A 20,617-nucleotide genomic window follows, 5' to 3' on the forward strand; every position below is an offset into this window, starting at 1 on the left:
GCCCTTTTGAGAAGGAACGGACCCTTTCCGGCCTCCATCCAGAGAAATCTTCTTCAACTTCAGCTGCCAATAAGCCCAGGCGAGGTCTGGAGGTTCCCTTCACCCAAAGTCACAACTTTAAAAGGGAAAAGGTTGTGTATTTGCAGCCTGTTGGCTGAGAAGGCAAACCAACAACAGTAGCTAGGGACGGGGGGGGGGGGGGGGGGACAACTCATTTAAAATCAATGAGTTTCCCATTTCAGGAGGGGGGGAGGGGGGGCTCCCCAGGATGTGCCTGTTTCTGTGCACTCGGACGATGCTCAAAAATTAGATCATTCAGAATCGCTTTATTTAATATATGAAATTCCTGACCGATTTATGAAGCCGCCCCCCCTGTTAGTACAGGGTACATGGTTGTTAGGGATTGCCATTGTAAACTGCATATTGTACACACTCCGTTTCCTGGGCAGGAGGGGCACAACTGGCCCTTTAATCGATGATCGTTCGGGATCTTCCTTTCCCCCCCAAAATGTCTCCTGGTCCATGGCATGCTGTTGGCGAGGATGGAGCTGGGGGAGCAACTGCCCGGGAGCCCAAAGTCTTCGTTCTCCAGCCCATCTCGAGGCTAAGCCCCCCCTTCCTCGGTCCTGAGCTTTGATCCGCTGCCCAGAGTTGCTTCCCGCAGTTGGAAAAAACCCACTACTGACCGTTTAGCCAGAAGGAAGCAGCTGATGGTGGCCAGAGAGAGAGAGAGAGAGACTAGGCAAGGAGCTCCTTCGTCTTTGCTGCCAATAACTTGTCCATTTCGGCTGTGGCATCTTCGGCCATTTGCTGGATCTGAGGCAAATTGAGAAAGGAAACGTTTTTGTGATTTTTCTAAAAAGAAAAACACCAGCAGGTATCAAATAGCAACAACAGGGTGTGCAGGGGGAAAGCATTTCCAGATTCCCTGATATTTCCCTGTAACTTGAGATCTAGTTAAGGCGTGTCCGTAGAGGACATCATACCAAACGGCCAAGCCGTGGAGAGTTCTTGCCACAGTTAGGCTCATTTTTGCTTGACTCTGCCAGGCAGCGCGATCCGGTTTTTAACATGATTTTTCCCTGACTTTTAACAATTCGAACACAGTTTGTTTCCCCCCCCGATTTATTCTGTTTTTTCATGAATTCCCAGATAATTCCCTGATATTTCCCGAACTGCCGATTTCCCTGATAATTCCCTGATTTCCCTCTTTCCCAGGCTTGGTGGACACCCTGAAACTGAGATTTTCACCAGAAGCAGGAGAATGTAAAATGAAACTGTATTGGATCTGTAATAACAATTTTATGAATTATCTTTTTTTTTAACAATAAAAGTTTAAATATTTTTTTTAAATGTAGTAACGCCCATCTTGGTGAAAAAATAAATACACTGCTCAAAAAAATTAAGGGAACACCCAAAGAACCCATCCTAGGAGTCAGTCTCCTAGAGGGGCAGCATACAAATCTAATAATAATAATAATAATAATAATAATAATAATAATAATAAAAAGATCCCCATGGACAATTGGGGGGGGCACTGTGGGACACAGAATGCTGGACTCGATGGGCTTTGGTCTGATTCATCAGGGCTCTTCTTAGGTCCTTAGGTTCTTATTCTGGGAGGGGCCCCCTGACAGATCGGGACAGGCCAGTCTAGTGGTCAGCACCCGCCTGCATCCTCCGATCCCCTCCGTACCTGCTTCTCTATCAATCGGATGGTGTCTTCTGACGTGGTGCCCTTGGCTTTCTTCGTCTCGTTCATGGCGGCTGTGCGCACTTTGCGCAGGGCCTCCTTGGCCTTGTGGGTCAGCTGCTTAGCCACTCCGGCCAGGCTCTCCCTGTGCTCCCGGGTGATTCTGGGGGGAGAAAAGCGGAAGGAGAAAAGGAGGAGGAGCCCAAACCTCCTGCAGGAAGATGCCCAGGGATGCAAATTTGAAAATAACGTGCAGAAATAAGGGATGTTTGAGGGATAAAAAAGGCTGAACCTCACAGAAGGGTCATTTTTTGTCATGTGGACCAGGTGTCCCCACTCGACCACCTTCAATTTCAATGAAACTTTGCACATACTGTATACTGTATTCCTTATGGCAGTGTTTCCCAACATTGGCAACTTGAAGATACCTGGACTTCAACTCCCAGAATCCCCCAGCCAGTGTTCGCTGGCTGGGGAATTCTGGGAGTTGAAGTCCAGATATCTTCAAGTTGCCAAGGTTGGGAAACTGCCTTATGGTATAAAATTAAGGTGTGCAAAATTTTAGGTCCCTATCCTAAAAGTTTTATACCATAAGGACTACAGAAACAAGGAAACATAGAAAATTGATGGCAGAAAAAGTCCTCCTGGTCCATCCAGTCTGCCCTTATATTATTTCCTGTATTTTATCTTAGGATGGATCTATGTTTATCCCAGGCATGTTTAGATTCAGTGACTGTGGATTGACCAACCATGTCTGCTGGAAGTTTGTTCCAAGCATCTACTTCTCTTTCAGTCAAATATTTTCTCACATTGCTTCTGATCTTTCCCCCCAACTAACCTCAGATTGTGCCCCCTTGTTCTTGTGTTCACTTTCCTATTAAAAACACTTCCCTCCTGGACCTTATTTAACCCTTTAATATACTTAAATGTTTCGATCATGTCCCCCCCTTTCCCTTCCGTCCTCCAGACTCTACAGATGGAGTCCATGAAGTCTTTCCTGGTCAGTTTTATGCTTAAGACCGTCCATCATTTCTGTAGCCCATATATGTGCAAAGTTTGATTGAAATTGAAGGTGGTCGAGTGGGGACACCCGGTCCACTTGACAAAGAATGACCCAGGAGGAAGAGGCAGCTGAGGTTCAGTTGGCAGGACAGCTAACTGGCCGCAAAAAGTTATTTTGGAATAATATGGGTGAAGAGTTTGCATTTTTGGCTTTTTTAACGACTACCATTTCGGTAGCTCTAGAAATCATGCAGATGGATACCATTTGCGAGGGGTGGCACAAAAGTCCAATAAAAAAATAAATAAATTTGGGTGGCGCCCTCCCGCTGAAGTCAGCCTGGCCATCCAGCCCCTGGGGCTCATCCCCCCAAAACAGTGGGACAGTGGCCAGTTCAATAACAGAGAAAGTGGAGGGCAGGTCTCTCTTTTCCCGGTCCTTGGACTTCTGCTCCTCTCCAGGAATTCAGATTTGGAAGATGACCTGGAGCGTGTTACCAATCAGGCAGGCTGCAATTGGGGGGATAATAGCCCCCTCCTTCAGAGTTGGAGGAGGGGGAGGCATGGGGGAAGAGAGGAGACAGGATTGGCTGGGGAGGGGGGGGCGTCCAAGAGGATCCCATTCCACCTCCTTCCGTCCCAACCCTCACAATTGGCTTTTCTTAAGCAGAGTCAGGCTTAATAACTGCCTGGTGCTAAGAGGCTGTCCAAAGCTTTCAACCTGACCCTGACTCCGATGTAAGCATCCACACAAACACCCTGTTGGTTCCCTTTGTCTAGACCAGTGTTTCATTCATTCATTCATTCACTCATTTATTTATTTATTAGATCTGTATGCCGCCCCTCTCGAGGCGCCTAACAACAATAATCAAACAGCGTATGACAAATCTAATATTTAAAATAACAAAAAACCCTTATTAAAACCAAGCATACACACAGACATACCATGCATAAATTGTATAGGCCTGGGGGAAAAGGAATATCTCAATTCCCCCATGCCTGACGACAGAGGTGGGTTTTAAGGAGCTTACGAAAGCTTCATGGAGTCTTTCCTGATCAGTTTGATGCTTAAGACCTTCCACCGTTTTTGTAGCCCGTCTTTGGACCCGTTCAATTTGATCCATCTCTTTTTGTAGGTGAGGTCTCCAGAACTGGACACAGTATTCCCAATGTGGTCCCACCAGCGCTCTATACAGCAGGATCACAATCTCTCTCTTCCTGCTTGTGATACCTCTAGCTATGCAGCCAAGCATCCTACTCGCGTTCCCTACGGCTTGACCGCACTGTTCACCCATTTGGAGACGGTCAGAAATCACGACCCCTCAATCCTTCTCTTCTGAAGTATTTGCTAACACAGAACTGCCAATACAAAGTGTAGAATGAGAAGAACTGGCCATTCTATGGGGCCATTCAGCAGGCAAAATCAGCGGAGGTGTTTTGGCCACGGAGGGTCCGAGGGGCTTACTTCGGAATTGGCACGCGAATCAAGAGCCCTTCCGCTTCCGGGTTGAGATTCATCCCGCTCTGTTGGATGGCCTTGACGGCCGCGGCTGTGCTCTGCAGCAACGAAGAGATAGGGGGAGAAAAAAAATAAATGGGGGGGGGGAATTAGGAAATAATTATTACCAGATGCCCGGATTCTTCATCGGCAGAGAGCAATCCATCTTGACAGAACATGGAAACATTTAGTTTGGTTACCGGGCGAGACCAGGAAGTTACATCGGCCCCTTTGATCAAAGTGGATTGCAAGCTGCAGGACCCCTCCCCCCCCTTTCCTCCCCCCCCCCCGAATCGAAGATATTGGCGAAGAGGCTGTGGGTTGGGGGGGGGGGGGCGAAGGAGGAGGCTGACGAGGCAAGTGAGGAAGAAAGCAGAAAGCATCATCTTGAGGGTTTGAGACAACGCAGATAGGCAAAGGGGGCAAGGGGGGGGGGGGCTCCAGGCTCCTGCAAGACGTAGGAGGGAAGCGGGGGAAGGGTTCCAGGATGGGCCTTTGGCTGCCAAAGCCCCCACGTGCTCCTGCTTGGGGCTGGGAGGGAAGGCTTCAATCACGTTAACTCGTTCCACATTGCACCGGGCAAGTGTGAAAATGAAGGGGATTAGCACCAGGCCTGCGCTTCACATCTCTGGAGTTCCTGGCAGTTGCTGGAAACCTCTGCCCCCCCTCCCCACCGCCTTCCCTCCCCCAGGCTCAGCCTCTGTGCCACCCACAGCCCTTCAGCAGCCGGCACAGCCAGGACCCCTGGGCTCTCCCCTGCCTCAGAGGCGCCTAAGCCGGCCTTGGTCTCTCCTTCTGCGCTTGGTGAGCTCATTCCTCCTAACGAAAAACACCCCGTTTTCCTCTCTGGAGAGGAAAGAGAGGAGCCACCAAGGAGGAGACACAGCTCCAAACTCCTTGGGAAGCTTCCCTGCTACTCCCTGCTCTGCTAACCCTCCTCTTCTTCCAAAGCCAGTGCGGTTGGTTGAATGGCTTGGTTCGGCACAAGCTCCGGTGTCGTTCACAACACATGCAGTTAATATCAAAGTGTGGACGCCAAAAAAAAGGGATCCCTGGTCTTGTAGAACTTGTAGTCTGAGCCATCTCAGGCGCAAAGGGAGGGACACGAGTGACCACCGGGCAGGAGGCCAAAGGGCTTTTCCAGTAGCATGTTCCACAGAGAAGATGGACAGCAGAAAAAGACCTCCTGGTCCATCTAATCTGCCCTTATGCTATTTCCTGTACTTTATCTTAGGATGGATCTATGTTTATCCCAGGCATGTTTACATTCAGTGACTGTGGATTCACCAACCACGTCTGCTGGGAGTTTGTTCCAAGCATCTACAACTCTTTTAGTAAAACAATATTTTCTCACGTGGCTTCTGATCTTTCCCCCAACTAAGCTCAGATTGTGCCCCCTTGTTCTCTGTTCACTTTCCTATTAAAAACATTCTCCCCTGATACTTATTTAACCCTTGAACATATTTAAATGTTTCGATCATGCCCTCCTTTCCGTTCTGTCCTCTTCTGATAAGTTTTATGTTTGACCTTCCATCATTTTTGTAGCCCGTCTTTGGACCCTTTGGACTCTTTTTCTGGTGAGGCCTCCAGAACTGGACACAGTATTCCAAAGCAGTGTTTCCCAACCTTGGCCACTTGAAGATATTTGGACTTTGATTCCCAGAATTCCCCAGCCAGCAAATGCTGGCTGGGGAATTCTGGGAGTTGAAGTCCAGATACCTTCAAGTTGCCAAGGTTGGGAAACACTGTTCCAAAGTATTCCACCCGCTGGGAACTCCTGAGATTAGGGGGTTTGGATCTGCCCACCGGGGGGGAGGGGGGGGAAGAGCAAGAAATGGACTCACTTCTGGGAAGCTGCTCATGTTGACCACAAGGAGCTGTGCAGAATGTTGGGAGATTTGTGCAAGCTGGTTTAATGGAAATTTCCCATCCTTGGTGGTAACGATGATCGAATCAAGGGCCCCTGAAATGAGAAATGTGACAGTTAGCAAAACCCTTTGAGATTCTGGCTCGGGTGCTAGCAGTTCCTCCTCTCTGATGGTTTGCTGCCTTTATTGCATTTTATTACATTTATCCATGCAGACCGTCATCTTATATAGCTTTGGGGTCAACTTGGGAAGCTTTCCATATTGGGCTGCTTCCAAAAGAAATACAGTATACTCAAGAAATGCAGGTTGGTGGGACCGCAGGGGAGGGCCTCCTCTGTGGCTACCCCGGCTCTATGGAACCAACTACCTCCCCCCCGATGTCCGTACTGCTCCCACCCTACTGACCTTCCGTAAGGCCACAAAGACCTGACTTTGCCTGCAGGCCTGGGGAGGCTATGAACTAACAACTGACAGGGCCACACTGTAGGAACGGTATACATGTATGGGATCATGACTGTTTTATATTAACTGGGTTTCTTTTAATACGGGGTTTCACATAGTTTAGATCAGTGTTTCCCAACTTTGGCAACTTGAAGATATTTGGACTTCAACTCCCAGAATTCCCCAGCCAGCAAATGCTGGCTGGGGAATTCTGGGAGTTGAAGTCCAATTATCTTCAAGTTGCCAAGGTTGGGAAACACTGGTTTAGATTTTATTCGACTTCTTTTTATTGCTCTGTGACTATTTGTATTTGTATTTATATTATTATTGTGAGCCGCCTGGAGTCCTTTGGGATTGGGCGGCATAGAAGTCAAACAAACAAATAAATAAATAAATAAACAAACAAACAAACGAGCAAACAAACAGACACACAAATCAATCAATCAATCAATCAATCAATCAATCAATCAATCAAAATATCCTCAAAACAGTGTATACTGCAAGTGGCATTCTTCTGAACGATCCCATGACTGTTAAAAACCCACCAGTATGTTCCCATATTCTGAAGGTTAAAATGGTCTAATGGGACCCTTAAATAAGAGCCGGGGGGAGGGAGTGAATATTTTTAAATTTGATATAAACGTTTGTGCTGTGGGCAAGAAAATAACGAATGAGTTGGAGCAGAGCCCCAAAAGCCGCAGAGAGAAACCACTCACCTGGGTTGGTTCTGATGCTTAACGTTTTGTTGAAATTTTCCTGCAGGGTTTTGACCACCGAGCTCATCTCTATGTTTATCTCTTCTAGGCTGATGATGTCCTCTACCAAGGAGGTGTTGATGTGGACGCGGGCCTGACCTTTCCCTTTGGCTGTAGAGAGCAGAGCCAAGTTAGTTTTGCTTACTCAGAACTTCTCCAGGGCCTGTTTCAGGAGCGCCCTTGAAGTATGGGGACGTCTGCCCCACACAGTGACCTCTGCTAACCCCATCCAGACCTCCGTCATTAGAACAGGGTGTCCAGGGGGAAAGCATTTTAGCTGCCCCGAGCCTGCGGAGAGGGCGGCATACAAATCTAATAAATAATAATAATAATAATTTTGAAATTCCCTGATAGTTCCCTGACATTTCCCTGTAACCTGCCTTAACTAGATGGCAAGTTACAGGGAAATGTCAGGGAACTATCAGTGAATTTCAAAATTATTATTATTATTATTATTATTATTATTATTATTATTATTTATTAGATTTGTATGCCGCCCTCTCCGCAGGCTCGGCGCAGCTAAAATGCTTTCCCCCTGGACACCCTGTTCTTTGTATGTTTTCCTCCCAGTTTCCAAAAAAAGGCAGGAGGGGGGGATTGGGGATGGGGGTCTCTGCCTCCACAGCTTTCCTCACCTTTGGCCTTCTTCGTGGCCAGGATCCTGACTTGTGGGGTCTGGAGGGACCGTCCCTCTCGGGAGCCCTGCAGCAGGAGGGCCCCGGGCTTTGGAAGGGCTTGCCAGGGGGGCCGGCAGAGCAGGGCAGGCAACCGCAGGAGACTTCGCAGGGGCCCGGCCATGGTGCTGCCGTTGCCCACCTGGAAAAGAGAGCAGAGCTTCGGTTAGTCCTTCTTGGCCTGTGCCCCCCCCCCCCGCCCCCGTGGCTTGCTTAGGGGCCTCACTCCCAGGGGCCCAGCTAGGAATCATTGCAAAGCCCCCTCCCCTGCAGGGAAGCCCCCCCCTTTCCTAAGGCTTTCCTGAGGCTCCTGGGCTGTTGGGACCCTTCCCCAAATTAAGACCCTTTTCAAATAATCAGCTTGGCTTGCTTGGAGACCAGGAGGCCCCTGCAAACCCGCCCCCCAGCCAGCCTCAATTTCCATTCATACCAATTTAATATATTATTAATAATAATAATAATTTGGGGGAAGAGGGGAGGCACGACCCCTCCCCCCAAAACCTTTACTGTATTATTAAAATGATATTAAATCCATACTTGCAAAAAGCTCCCCTTCTTCAGGCCCCGCCCACTTCAAAGGACACGCCCCCTCAGGACCTCCCTGCTTCCTCGCCTCCGTGGAGCAAGCAAGACAGAAGGCGCGTGTGTGGGGGGGAGTGGAGTTTGCCGTCGCGCTGCTGCGACGTCACCCCTCCCGCGCGGCTTCAGATGACGTTGACGTCCCGCGCCTCGCGCCCCTTCGGCGCGGAAAAGTGACGCGCGCGCGGGACAGCCAGCCCGAGCGAGGCGCTGAGGAGGAGGGATAGGAGGAGGAGGAGGCGGCTGCACTCTGCACATGCCCAGAGGCTGCGGGGCTCTGCCTCACTTGCCCAACTCGGGAGTGCCGGAAGGGCGGCGACTTTGGGGCCCGGATGGCGGGCGCGGGCCGAGTCCCTCCGCAGAGCCTGCGCCTGGAGAACGCCTCGCTGCTGTCCGAGGGGGCCCTGCAGGACGGGCACCGCCTCTGGATCGGGAACCTCGACCCCAAGATCACCGAGTGAGTCCGGCGGGGGAGGGGAGGGGGCGGGGCGAACCCTCAGGACCCCCCGCCCCCAAGTAGTAGTAGTAGGAGGGGCTCCCTTCCCCCTGGGGTCTCCTGCCGCCCCCTCCCCACCCCAGGGACCCCCCTCCAGCCCCCCCACATTTTGAGCTGCTCCTGAGCCCCTTTCCCTGCCTGGGACAGCTGGCCTGGGTCCCCTGGATCAGGACCCCCGTGGGGGAGGGAGCAATTGCAGCCCCCACCCCCCAGGCAAGAGACACTCCTCCAGCCCCTCTTGGGGCTGTTCTGCCTCTGAGCCCCTTTCCCTGTTTGGGATGGCTGACCTTGGCCCCCTGGATCAGGAGCCCCCGTGCGAGGGAGCAATTGCAGACCCCCCCCAGCAAGAGACCCTTTCCGTCCCTGGGATAGGTGGCCTGGGTCTCCTGGATCAGGACCCCTGACCGCTGGGCAGCCCCCTCCAAGGGAGCAAAGCCAAACTCCCCCCCCCCCCAAAAAAAATCTGCAGGGGCTGCAGCTGCCTGTGCCCCCCCCTTCTGTTACTGGTGGCATCAAGCGTGAAGTGGGTACGCAGCGTTTGACATTCCCTTGGCCTCCCGTGATTAGTGCATTTAAATTGCCTGCTAACGTATTTGAGCCCCTTGAAGTGGGGCAATTAAACATTGAGGTGTAAGAGGCGAGAGCTTGATTGCCGGCAGGGAGATTAGCCAGCAGCAGCAGCGTTGGGGCAATCGTTCCCCCCCCTCCTCCCAGCCCCACTTTGCCAAACAATCTCCGATTTAAGCATTCCAAGTGGCTGTCTTGTCTTGTCTCCCCGATATTGTCTGCCTCTCAGCTGTGGAAGCAATTTTTGCCCGGCTCCGTCTTCTTCTCCCCTCGGCAAGTGCTTTTTTTTGTTCCAAGTGCTCTTCTTTTCAGCTGGGCAGGGTCCTAATCGCGCCTCTAAGTGGGAATCCGTCATTAATGCCCTCTTGACGAGGATTCATTCAGGGCTCTGCTAACCGGCCTCTTCTCTCTTTTGCATTAATTACCATTTTTTGGCTCCGTGTTTGTATTGCTGAGGCTTCTCCGGGTTGAGCAATTTGTGGCGGCTGCTCAGCTGACGGGCGCTTGCGGAAGGGAGGCTTTTCAGCGCATGGATTTGTGTTGTGAAGTTTTTTGGAAGTTAAAAGCATCTCCGAGCTCAAACATACCAACCGGGCCAGTTGGATTGGCAGGCTCGGGAATCTGAGATTCTGTCAAAAAAAAAAGCAGGCATTGTGTGCAGAACTGCTCAGGCTATGGCAGCAATTGCTTAGAGTTTTAGATTCTACAACATAGACATGCTATTTGATAAAGGCAGGGAGCCCCTTTGAGGTCTCCCAACCAGGTGTAAAATGAAATACACGGCTCAAAAATAAATAAAGGGAACACTTAAACAACACAGTATGTTCCCTCGATTTTCATGGGTTCAAACTTCGTAGGAAGTATATACAGTACTACGTTTTACCAAAAATATTAATTGAAAAATACTTCGTGGTTTTTCCCCCATATACCACGATTTTTCCCGCCCAATGACGTCATATGTCATCGCCAAACTTTCGTCCGCCTTTAATAAATATTATTTTAATAAACTTTAATAAATAAACATGGAAAGCAATAATCTAAATGGTTGCTAAGGGAATGGGAAATTGTAATTAAGGGGTTTAAAGTGTTAAAGGAAGGCTTGTGATACTGTTCATAGCCCAAAATAGTGTATTTACTTCCGCATTCTCTACTTTGCGGAAATTTGACTTTCGCAGGCGGTCTTGGAACGCATCCCCTGCGAAAATTGAGGGAACACTTTAATTCCAAGTAAATCAAAGTTCTGTGAAATCAAACTGTCCACTTAGGAACCAACACTGATTGACAATCAATTTCATCTGCTGTTGTGCAAATGGAATAGTTGTGCAAATGAAATATTCAATCAGAGGATGTGTTCTTGGAGTGTTCCCTTTATTTTTTTGAGCAGTATATTTGGCACCGAGCCCACTTGATTTATGTTTTCTGCCACAAGAGAATTGACCCCCCGTAGTATTTCCACACGTTCAGAATAACAGGACAGAAGCTTCCCCAACTGTCCCATCTGGCCCACGTTTTTGGCACCTCCAGTTTACTTCCGTTCACCTGTCTTCCAGGTGAGAGCTCTGCCCTTCTGTGAGAAAAACCCATTTGTATTGCCGCCTTAAGGGAAGCGAGTGGTGGCAAGAGGCGTCTCCACCTCTCCTTTTAAGGTCCACCCCGAGGAATTGTCCTGGTGTAAATGGCTTTAGCATGTGGCTGGGGCCAGTCCCATATCCTCAGACGAGCATTGTTTGGAGCAACCTTCAACTCGGCCGTTTGAATAGCGCTCAGGGTGCCAGGAGGAAAACTGGCGGAAAAGGAAATGGGACTTGGACAGATTGTCTGGCCTGTGTTTTGGATGGCAGGAAGTAGGGACGGGGCCTGCTCTCCTTCCTCTGCCTGGGGCTTCTGCTCCCAGGTACCCCATCAAAATAGCCCTGGTCATTTTCAGCAGCCTGGCTTCCTGCTCTGTGCCTGCAGTGCAGCTCTTTCGCTACGGACGGTTTTAGCACTTTGTAAGTGAAAGCTCAACAATGTCGGAAGTTGAGAATTGGGCAGAGAGAGGGATTTGTGAAGGCAGCTCTGTGTAAATTCTTACTCCTCTCAGTAGGGCCTGCAAATACAGATTCAAGAATTCGAATGACAGACACTATCTATCTATCATCTATCTATCTATCTATCTATCTATCTATCTATCTATCTATCTATCTATCATCTATCTATCTATCTATCATCTATCTATCTATCTATCTATCTATCTCTATCTATCATCTATCTATCTATCTATCATCTATCTATCTATCTATCTATCTATCTATCTATCTATCTATCTATCTATCTATCTATCTAGAAACATAGAAGACTGACGGCAGAAAAAGACCTCATGATCCATCTAGTCTGCCCTTAGACTATTTTTTGTATTTTATCTTAGGATGGGTCTATGTTTATCCCAGGCAGGTTTACATTCAGTTACTGTGGATTTATCTACCACGTCTGCTGGAAGTTTGTTCCAAGGATCTACTACTCTTTCAGTAAAATAATATTTTCTCATGTTGCCCCCAACTAACCTCAGATTGTGGCCCCTTGTTCTTGTCTTCACTTTCCTATTAAAAACACTTCCCTCCTGAACCTTATTTAACCCTTTGACATATTTAAATGTTTCGATCATGTCCCCCCTTTCCCTTCTGTCCTCCAGACTATACAGATTGAGTTCATGAAGTCTTTCCTGGTCAGTTTGATGCTTAAGACCTCCCACCATTTTTGTAGCCCGTCTTTGGACCCTTTCTATTTTGTCAATATCTTTTTGTAGGTGAGGTCACCAGAACTGGACACAGTATTATTCCAAATGTGGTCTCACCAGCACTCTATACAGCAGGATCACAATCTCCCTCTTCCTGCTTGTTATACCTATAGCTATGCAGCCAAGCATCCTACTTGCTTTTCCTACCGCCCTATCTATCTATCTATCTATCTATCTATCTATCTATCTATCTATCTATCTATCTATCTATCTATCTATCTATCTATCATCTATCATCTATCTATCTATCATCTATCTATCTAATCTATCTATCTAGCTATCATCTATCTAGCTATCATCTATCTATCTATCATCTAGCTATCATCTATCTATCTATCTATCTATCTATCTATCTATCTATCTATCTACCATCTATCTCTATCTATCTATCTATCATCTATCTATCATCTATCTATCTATCAGATTTCTATGCCACCCTTTTCCTGGGACTCTGGGCAGCTCACAATTTTGTTGCTCCTCTGCCTGCCTGGCATGACAATTTGCCCTAAATCACATCCTTTCCTTGAGAGTCCCGGAGTTGAGTGTCGTAGCTTCCATAACGGGAAGCTCTGTGGAGGGATTATCATATTTTAACCCAAGGCTCAAATTCCTGCCTGTCGTTTCTTTTCCTTTAGACTCCAGACATGTTCCCCTTCTAAAGTCGGAACCCATAGAAATGGGTTTGGCAAAGTGGGCAAAGGAAGAGGCCAGGGACATTCTTAACGGCCCAGAACAGAATCCCGTCCTCACCCAAGAATGGGGATTCACTGGCTCATTACCTGGCACTCGGGTTGGTGCCATTGGATGTTTCCCTGCTTTTCCCCTGGCCTGGAATTTAAGCAGGGAGACGCGGAGACTGCTGCTTTCCTCCGCTGTTCTCTTGGGAGGCAACCCAGGGAAAATCCAGATGGATTCCAGGCTGATTGAACCCGGGCAAAGAGGCCGCAAAGTTGCCAAAGGAAATCTAGTCAGGTTCCTCAAGGCGAGTTCCTAGATGTTTTTCGTTTCGAGAACAGGATGAGATGCGGCCCTTTGGGATTAAGGAAAACAAGTTCATTTGCCAAAGAGAGGAGATAGTTTTGGGGGGGAGGCAGGGGGCAGACGGAGAATAGGGGTGTTTTTATGCTTCTTAACAATAGCTAATAAATCTTGAGATGACTTCCAAAAATAAATAAGCCTAAATTATATGGCTCAAAGTGTTTCTCGTCCTATTGTAGGGACGATGCCCACAAATTAGCTACCATATAAGGATAGATTACAGAAAAAAGAGTATTAGGCTCTAACTGGAGACAGAGAGAGAGAGAGGTTAAAACAGGACTCTACTTATTTATAATTGCTCTGAGGAATATCGGAAGCCACCTCTTTTCTGCCTTTTTTCCTAATTTTCTTAAACTCACCTCTTTTTTTTTTCTGTCTCTTTGCTTTTTCTTCATCTGCCTTTTTTCTAAGTTGTGCCAGCTTACACACACACACACACACACATTCCTGGAAAATATCTATGATTACCTGCTTTGGTAGACTGCTTCAATTCCTGGAATTTTCTTTTCAGTTTTCTCAGTCATTTAAAGGAAATGGCTGTGTTGGTGGGAACCCACAGGAAGAGGTTACAGCTGCCCAGGGAAGCTGTGGATTCCCTTCACTCCCCAAAAGTCCCCATTGACCCCAAATATTCCATTGGGCCACCTGACACTGGACGTCAGCTTTTGGCCGCCGTTCGGAAAGGCCTTCAGGCAAAAAATGCCCTCGTCCTGAGCGTAGAACTAAGGAGAAATTTCCTGACAGTTAGAACAATGAATCAGTGGAATAGACGTTGCCTCCAGAAGTTGTGAGTGTCCCAACACTGGAAGTGTTAAGCAGATATTGGATAACAACCTGTCTGAAGTAGTGTAGGGTTTCCTGCTTAAGCAGAGGGTTGGACTAGAAGACCTCCAAGGTCCCTTCCAACTCTGTTGTTGTTGTTGTTGTTATTATTATTTTCCTCCTCCTCCTCTTTCTTCTTCTTCTTCTTCTTCTTCTTCTTCTTCTTATTATTATTATTATTATTATTATTATTATTATCCTCCTTCTTCCTTCTCTATCATCCTCCTCCTCCTCTTCTTTTCTCCTTCTTCTTTTCTCCTTCTTCCTACTACTACTACTGTTGTTGTTGTTATTATTATTATTATTATTATTTATTAGATTTGTATGCTGCCCCTCTCCGAAGACTCGGAGGCCCCTAAGCAATTATTGTTATTATTAAAAAGGGGAAAAAGAAGAACAAGCGTAGCTTTTCTCCTTTAACCGAAGTGGGTTTCCATAACAGAGAACCAAGGAGACATTTCCCGACCGTGAGAACAATTAACCGGTTGTCCTCTCTTCCAGGTATCACCTTCTCAAACTCCTGCAGAAATTCGGCAAAGTGAAGCAGTTCGACTTCCTCTTCCATAAGTCGGGGGTCCTGGAGGGGCAGCCCAGGGGCTACTGCTTTGTGAACTTCGAGACCAAGCAGGTAACGTTGGGGCCTTTGCTTGACCGAGGCCGGACCTCCGGGCATCTCTCCAGCCCAGCAGCCTTTCTCAGGGGTTTTCTTTTGTCCCTTCCTCCAGGAGGCCGAACAGGCCATCCACTGCCTCAACGGGAAGCTGGCCCTCTCCAAGAAGCTGGTGGTGCGGTGGGCTCATGCCCAGGTCAAGGTGAGCCCGCTCCCCGCCCTTCCCCCCTCTCCCCCAAACAGGCTGATGCCCCTTCATGTCTCTGAGAAGTTGGTTGAGCTGCCAAGCAACCTTTATGTCCAGCATACAGTCTTTAGGACAGGGGTGGGATGCTACCAGTTCAGCTAGTTTGGGTTTACTGGTAACGGCAGGCAGTGGAAGGCCCATCTACCCACTCTCTTTTTTTCCCCACCCTCTGCACAATTTAATTTAATATATTGGATTTGTGAGCTGCCCAATTCCTTTCGGACTCTGGGCAGCAAACAACAAACCCTTCTGCACATGCTCAGAAGACTTAGGGCTGGGAAAACATTCTTTGCAGAGAGTAACCATGAAAGAGCTTGCAAGCTGGTAAGAGCTGGGAGCATCGTTGGCACCTGGAAAGAAACATTCGGAGCAAGTAGAGCAATGGGGAAAAAACCTGCGAAAACTTAGGGCTTGGAAAACATTCTTCTTTGCAGAGAGTAACAATGAAAGAGCTTGTAAGATCTGGGAACATTGTTAGCACTTGGTTGGGCTGGAAAGAAACATTTGGAGCAAGTAGAGCAATGGAGAAAACCCTGAAAGAAAAAATCAGTTTCTGTTTGGAGTTTTTGTTTAAAATTTTCATGATTAAGAATAGATTTTTCAAATGTCCATCTATGACACTGTTTTGGTCCTTTCCAAGTTATTTTCAGGGCATTATGATCCGAAATAAGATTGGGTTCTATTTCAGTCAGCTGTATTTTTGTATTGAGATCTATTGTTGTCCAAACCATATCCAATCTTGACCATGATTGATGTCTGTCTGAATAGAAGGTATATTTCTTAAGTTTTAGATTCCTGTCTCTCCAGCTATCTTTAAGTTTTAATTCTTTGGTTAGTTCAGAGAAAGATTTGGGGAGAATTCTTTTCTTTTGTTTTCTTCTTCCCTCATTATTATAATCTAATTCCTTATCAATTATTCCGTTAAAATCCCCTAGCAGACAGATGTTATCAGTAGCATACTCACTAATAATAGTTGTAGTTTTTTGTAAAATTTTTCCTGTCCTTCGTTCGGGGCATATATGTTAATTAGCGTTATGAAACCCTGCAAAGACTTAGGGCTTGGAAAACATTATTTGCAGAAAGTAACAATGAAAGAACCAGCAAGGTCAGCGCTGGGAAGATCGTTAGCAGCTAATTAGGGATGGGGGGGGGAAGTAAGACCCACCCAAATTATCAGCCTCTTTTAGGGAGGAAAAGGGTGCGTCTTATACACAGAAAAATACAGCAAGTCGATTTGACCGCTCTGCCTCAGACCAGCTGCATGTGAAACAACCACAGGAGGAAAATCCTGTTGAAATGAACCTGTGCTACATGTGCTTTTTCACGAGTTGGACCGATATTACTTGACCTCCCGCGAGGTTCCATCGTTACTAAAAATAGCCCGTTGGTGCCCCCTTCTGAAGGGTCACAGGGACATTCCTGCTTCAGAGGGGGGGGGGCGCTAATTCTGCCTGTTCCTTCTGTTTCCCTGCCAGCGGTATGACCAGAATAAGAACGAGAAGGCTCTTCCCATCAGCCTGGAGCCCTCGTCCAGCACCGAGATCCCCCAGTCCAACCTGAGGTAAGATCTGCCTCTAATTGGGGGGGGGGGGCTCTCCTTTGACACATCAGCTAGAACAGATGGGATCCCAAGAGCAAAAAAGAGGTTTTTGGGTCCAGGACATTCTCCGTCCTAACATCTGCTTTCCCATCGTTTAGAGTTTTCTTTTGAAGAAGCTGCAACCTTTATGGCTGGATAGGGACAGAATAGAATAGAATTATTGAGCAGGTGTGATGACCACAAGAGACCACATTTGGAGTACTGTGTCCAGTTCTGGAGACCTCACCTACAAAAAGATATTGACAAAATTGAAGGGGTCCAAAGACAGGCTACAAGAATGGTGGACGGTCTTAAGCATAAAACTGACCAGGAAAGACTTCATGGACTCCATCTGTAGAGTCTGGAGGACAGAAGGGAAAGGGGGGACACGATCGAGACATTTAAATACATTAAAGGGTTAAATAAGGTTCAGGAGGGGAAGTGTTTTTAAGAACAAGGGGACACAATCTGAAGTTAGTTGGGGGAAAGATCAGAAGCAGCGTGAGAAAATATTATTTCACTGAAAGAGTAGTAGATCCTTGGAACAAACTTCCAGCAGACGTGGTTGTTAAATCCACAGTAACTGAATGTAAACCTGCCTGGGATAAACACAGATCCATCCTAAGATAAGATACAGGAAATAGTATAAGGGCAGACTAGATGGACCAGGAGGTCTTCTATGTTTCTCTGTCAGTCTTCTATGGGACACCCAAGGAGTTTTGTCTTGGGTGCAGATGCTCTCAGTGTACACAAAAGAAAAAGAGACATTGGTCAAAAATCAGGACGCAAGTTTCATTTTTTTAATCTGGCACCGTGGTCAGAAGTTAAGCTTACTTTGAAAAGGATGGTCTTTGCAAGCCCCCATTAGGCCTAATTTTATTTCATGGGCTTATTTCTTGCCTTTCAAGCAATAATAACTTTGTCGTGTATCCTCGTGTGTCACAGCTAGCTGTGACTGAATTATTTTACTGAAAGAGTAGTAGATGCTTGGAACGAACTTCCAGCAGAGGTGGTTGGTCAATCCACAGGAACTGAACTTAAAACTGCCTGGGATAAACATAGATCCATCCTAAGATAAAACACAGGGAATAGTACAAGGTTAGACTAGATGGACCAGGAGGTCTTTCTCTGCTGTCAATCTTCTATGTTTTTATGATTCTATAATCTGAAAAGAACCTTTCTGTATAAGAAGGGGAAAAGAAGGCAGGATAGAGCCAAGTAGCACAGAACGCAGGAGAGCCTTCATTGCTAGCCCCAAATCCTTGAGCGAGCGTGGCGTCATCTAGCTACTCAGAGGGACCAGGGACAGCGACAGGCTCTTCTGGAGGAAAGAGCCACCACCATCAGCAACAGGACAGCTTTGATCTGCAGAATTAAATGCCACCTCTGGGGGAGTGAGCATGTGGGACTCACTGCCACGTGAGAATGTGGGGAGATTGGACGATTAAAGAAGCAAAAATGATGTGGAGACTCTAGAAAGAGTGCAGAGAAGAGCAACAAAGAGGATGAGGGGACTGGAGGCTAAAACATAGGAAGAACAGTTGCAGGAACTGGATAAATATCTAGTTTAATGAAAAGAAGGACGAGGGGAGACACGAGAGCAGCCTTCCAATATCTCAGGGGTTATTGCCCCAAAGAAGAGGGAGTCAAGCTATTCTCCAAAGCACCTGAGGATAGAAAAAGAAGCAATGGGTGGAAACTGAACAAGGAGAGAAGCAACTTAGAACTAAGGAGGAATTTCCTGACAGTCAGAACAGTTAATCAGTGGAACTGCCTGCCTCCAGAAGTTATGAATGCTCCAACACTGGAAGTTTTTAAGCAGATAAATGTTGGATCACCATTAGTCTGAAGTAGTGTTGGGTTTCCTGCCTAAGCAGGGGGTTAGACTAGATGACCTCCAAGGTCCCTTTCAACTCTGTTGTTGTTATTTTCCTCCTCTCTTCTTCTTCTTCTTCTTCTTCTTCTTCTTCTTCTTCTTCTTCTTCTTCTTCTTCTTCTTCTTCTTCTTCTTATTATTATTATTATTATTATTATTATTATTATTATCTTGCTCCTCCTCCTCCTTCTTACTGCTGCTACTACTACTATTATTATTATTATTATATTTTATTATTTCATTATGTTATTGTTATTGTTGTTATTATTGTTGTTATTAAGAAAAGGGACCTGGAGTCGGGTGTGGCTTGAACCCAGGGACAGATGGCAGGGATGATAGCCCCTGCATGAATGGGCTTCGGACTCTCAACCCCGGCCCCAGACAGCTTGACCTTTCAGCCGCCTCTGTTCTTCACCCTGCAGCGTCAGTACCAAAATCAAAGCCATCGAAACCAAGCTGAAAATGATGTCGGAGAATCCCGACGCCGAGTTCCCTCCGGCAGCCCCCTACGCGTACTTCAAGGCCCCCGAGAAAAAACGGACTGGCCCTTACTCCAGAGCTGCTTGGAAGTCCAAGAGATGATGAGTGGCTGCCCCCGGCACCCTCCTCTGGCGCTCTCGGCCGCGATGGGGAGGCCACCGAGGAGGGACCGGGATTGGCCTTGCGTGAGACTGATGCGTTTTTTCTTTGCACACACGGACGTCAACTCTCATCGGAGGACACGGACTGTCCCACCATCCACGAATCTCTGTAGAACTTCTCCCACAAACTCGAGTGGTTTAGTAGTAAAATCAGACACCCCCCTCCCCCCCCTCAGTGTGGCTAGCTCGACCCAGCTCCAAAGTGTGTATGTTGTGGGTGTGTGGGTGTTTCAGTATGTTTTCACCACTTCAGTATTTGTTTTGACCTGAAGATAAACAAAGAGTTCTGATGAACTGATGACCTGTCCAGAATATTATCTCTTGCCCAGTACATAAAGGTGCTTTTGGCTTCTCTGATCTTTGCCGCAAGAGAAAAAAAATTGGTGTTTCTGGCACCTCGAAAAGCCCTGAAAGGAGACAGTGAAACTGGTCTGTGAGTGACAGCTAGTATTGGACACATCTGGCCATCGGTGTGTCCATTCTTTTTCCTTTTTTTAAGGGAGCCTGTACAGGAATAAACTTTTAGCCCACTTTCAAAACCTGGTTAAACTTGGATCCTTTATCAAAGTCTAACTTCAAAAGCGGGACCACCTCCACTCCCCTGCCCAAAACCTTGTGTGGTGCTCGAAGAATTTGGTGGCCTGATCCACCTCTTAACATTTCTCACATTTCTCCTTTTATACAAGGAATTTTTTTTTTCTAATGAGCATCTTCGCTCCCCTCAAACCACACTGCAGTTCTGCGAAGGAGGCCCGAAGAAATCCTTGGCTAAATTTGGGGGAGTGACTAGGGAAGGTTGGGCGTTGGACTGGACCGGCATGAAGCCCCTGCCCTGTGGAGAAGCAGAGGGTCCGGCCAGCCTTGAAACCCCCTCCCCTTTCTTCGCTGCCTTCTTTGGCTGTCAGCTCCAATCAGATTGATTATCCCGCTGTATAGAGCACTGGTGAGACCCCATTGGGAATAATTCTGTGTCCAGTTCCGGAGACCTTACATACAAAAAGAGATGGATAAAATTGAACGGGTCCAAAGACGGGCTACAAAAATGATGGAAGGTCTTAAGCATAAAACGTATCAGGAAAGACTTCATGGACTCAATCTGTAGAGTGTGGAGGACAGAAGGAAAAGGGGGGACACGGTCGAAACATTTAAATATGTCAAAGGGTTAAATAAGGTCCAGGAGGGAAGTGTTTTTCATAGGAAAGTGAACACAAGAACAAGGGGACACAATCTGAGGTCAGTTGGAAAGATGAGAAGCAAGGTGAGAAAACATGATTTTACTGAAAGTAGATGCTTGGAACAAACTTCCAGCAGACATGGTCGGTAAATCCACAGGAACTGAATGTAAACCTGCCTGGGATAAACATAGATCCATCCTAAGATAAAATACAGGAAATAGTATGAGGACAGATGAGATGGACCAGGAGGTCTTTTTCTGCCATCAATCTTTTACGTCAATCT

At 47.2% G+C, this 20,617-nt stretch overlaps 2 protein-coding genes across 2 annotated transcripts; one reads left to right on the forward strand and one right to left on the reverse strand.

Annotated features, from left to right (window-relative positions):
- Positions 1-306: 306 nt before the first annotated feature.
- MRRF (mitochondrial ribosome recycling factor) lies at positions 307-8,586 on the reverse strand. The gene is made up of 7 exons (XM_070731434.1): positions 8,466-8,586; positions 7,890-8,070; positions 7,216-7,365; positions 6,035-6,153; positions 4,158-4,249; positions 1,697-1,856; positions 307-816 (listed from the first exon to the last, which is right to left on the reverse strand). The coding sequence occupies exons 2-7, from the start codon at positions 8,050-8,052 to the stop codon at positions 739-741; spliced, it is 762 nt and encodes a 253-aa protein (XP_070587535.1). The 5' UTR covers positions 8,053-8,070; positions 8,466-8,586; the 3' UTR covers positions 307-738.
- RBM18 (RNA binding motif protein 18) lies at positions 8,582-19,698 on the forward strand. The gene is made up of 5 exons (XM_070731435.1): positions 8,582-8,964; positions 14,708-14,834; positions 14,932-15,018; positions 16,539-16,624; positions 18,941-19,698. Exons 1-5 carry the CDS (start codon positions 8,840-8,842, stop codon positions 19,098-19,100), a joined length of 585 nt encoding a protein of 194 aa, XP_070587536.1. The 5' UTR covers positions 8,582-8,839; the 3' UTR covers positions 19,101-19,698.
- The last annotated feature ends 919 nt before the right edge of the window (positions 19,699-20,617 follow it).

Source organism: Erythrolamprus reginae, unplaced genomic scaffold (genome assembly GCF_031021105.1).
Source record: "Erythrolamprus reginae isolate rEryReg1 unplaced genomic scaffold, rEryReg1.hap1 scaffold_317, whole genome shotgun sequence".
Classification (NCBI taxonomy): domain Eukaryota; kingdom Metazoa; phylum Chordata; class Lepidosauria; order Squamata; family Dipsadidae; genus Erythrolamprus; species Erythrolamprus reginae.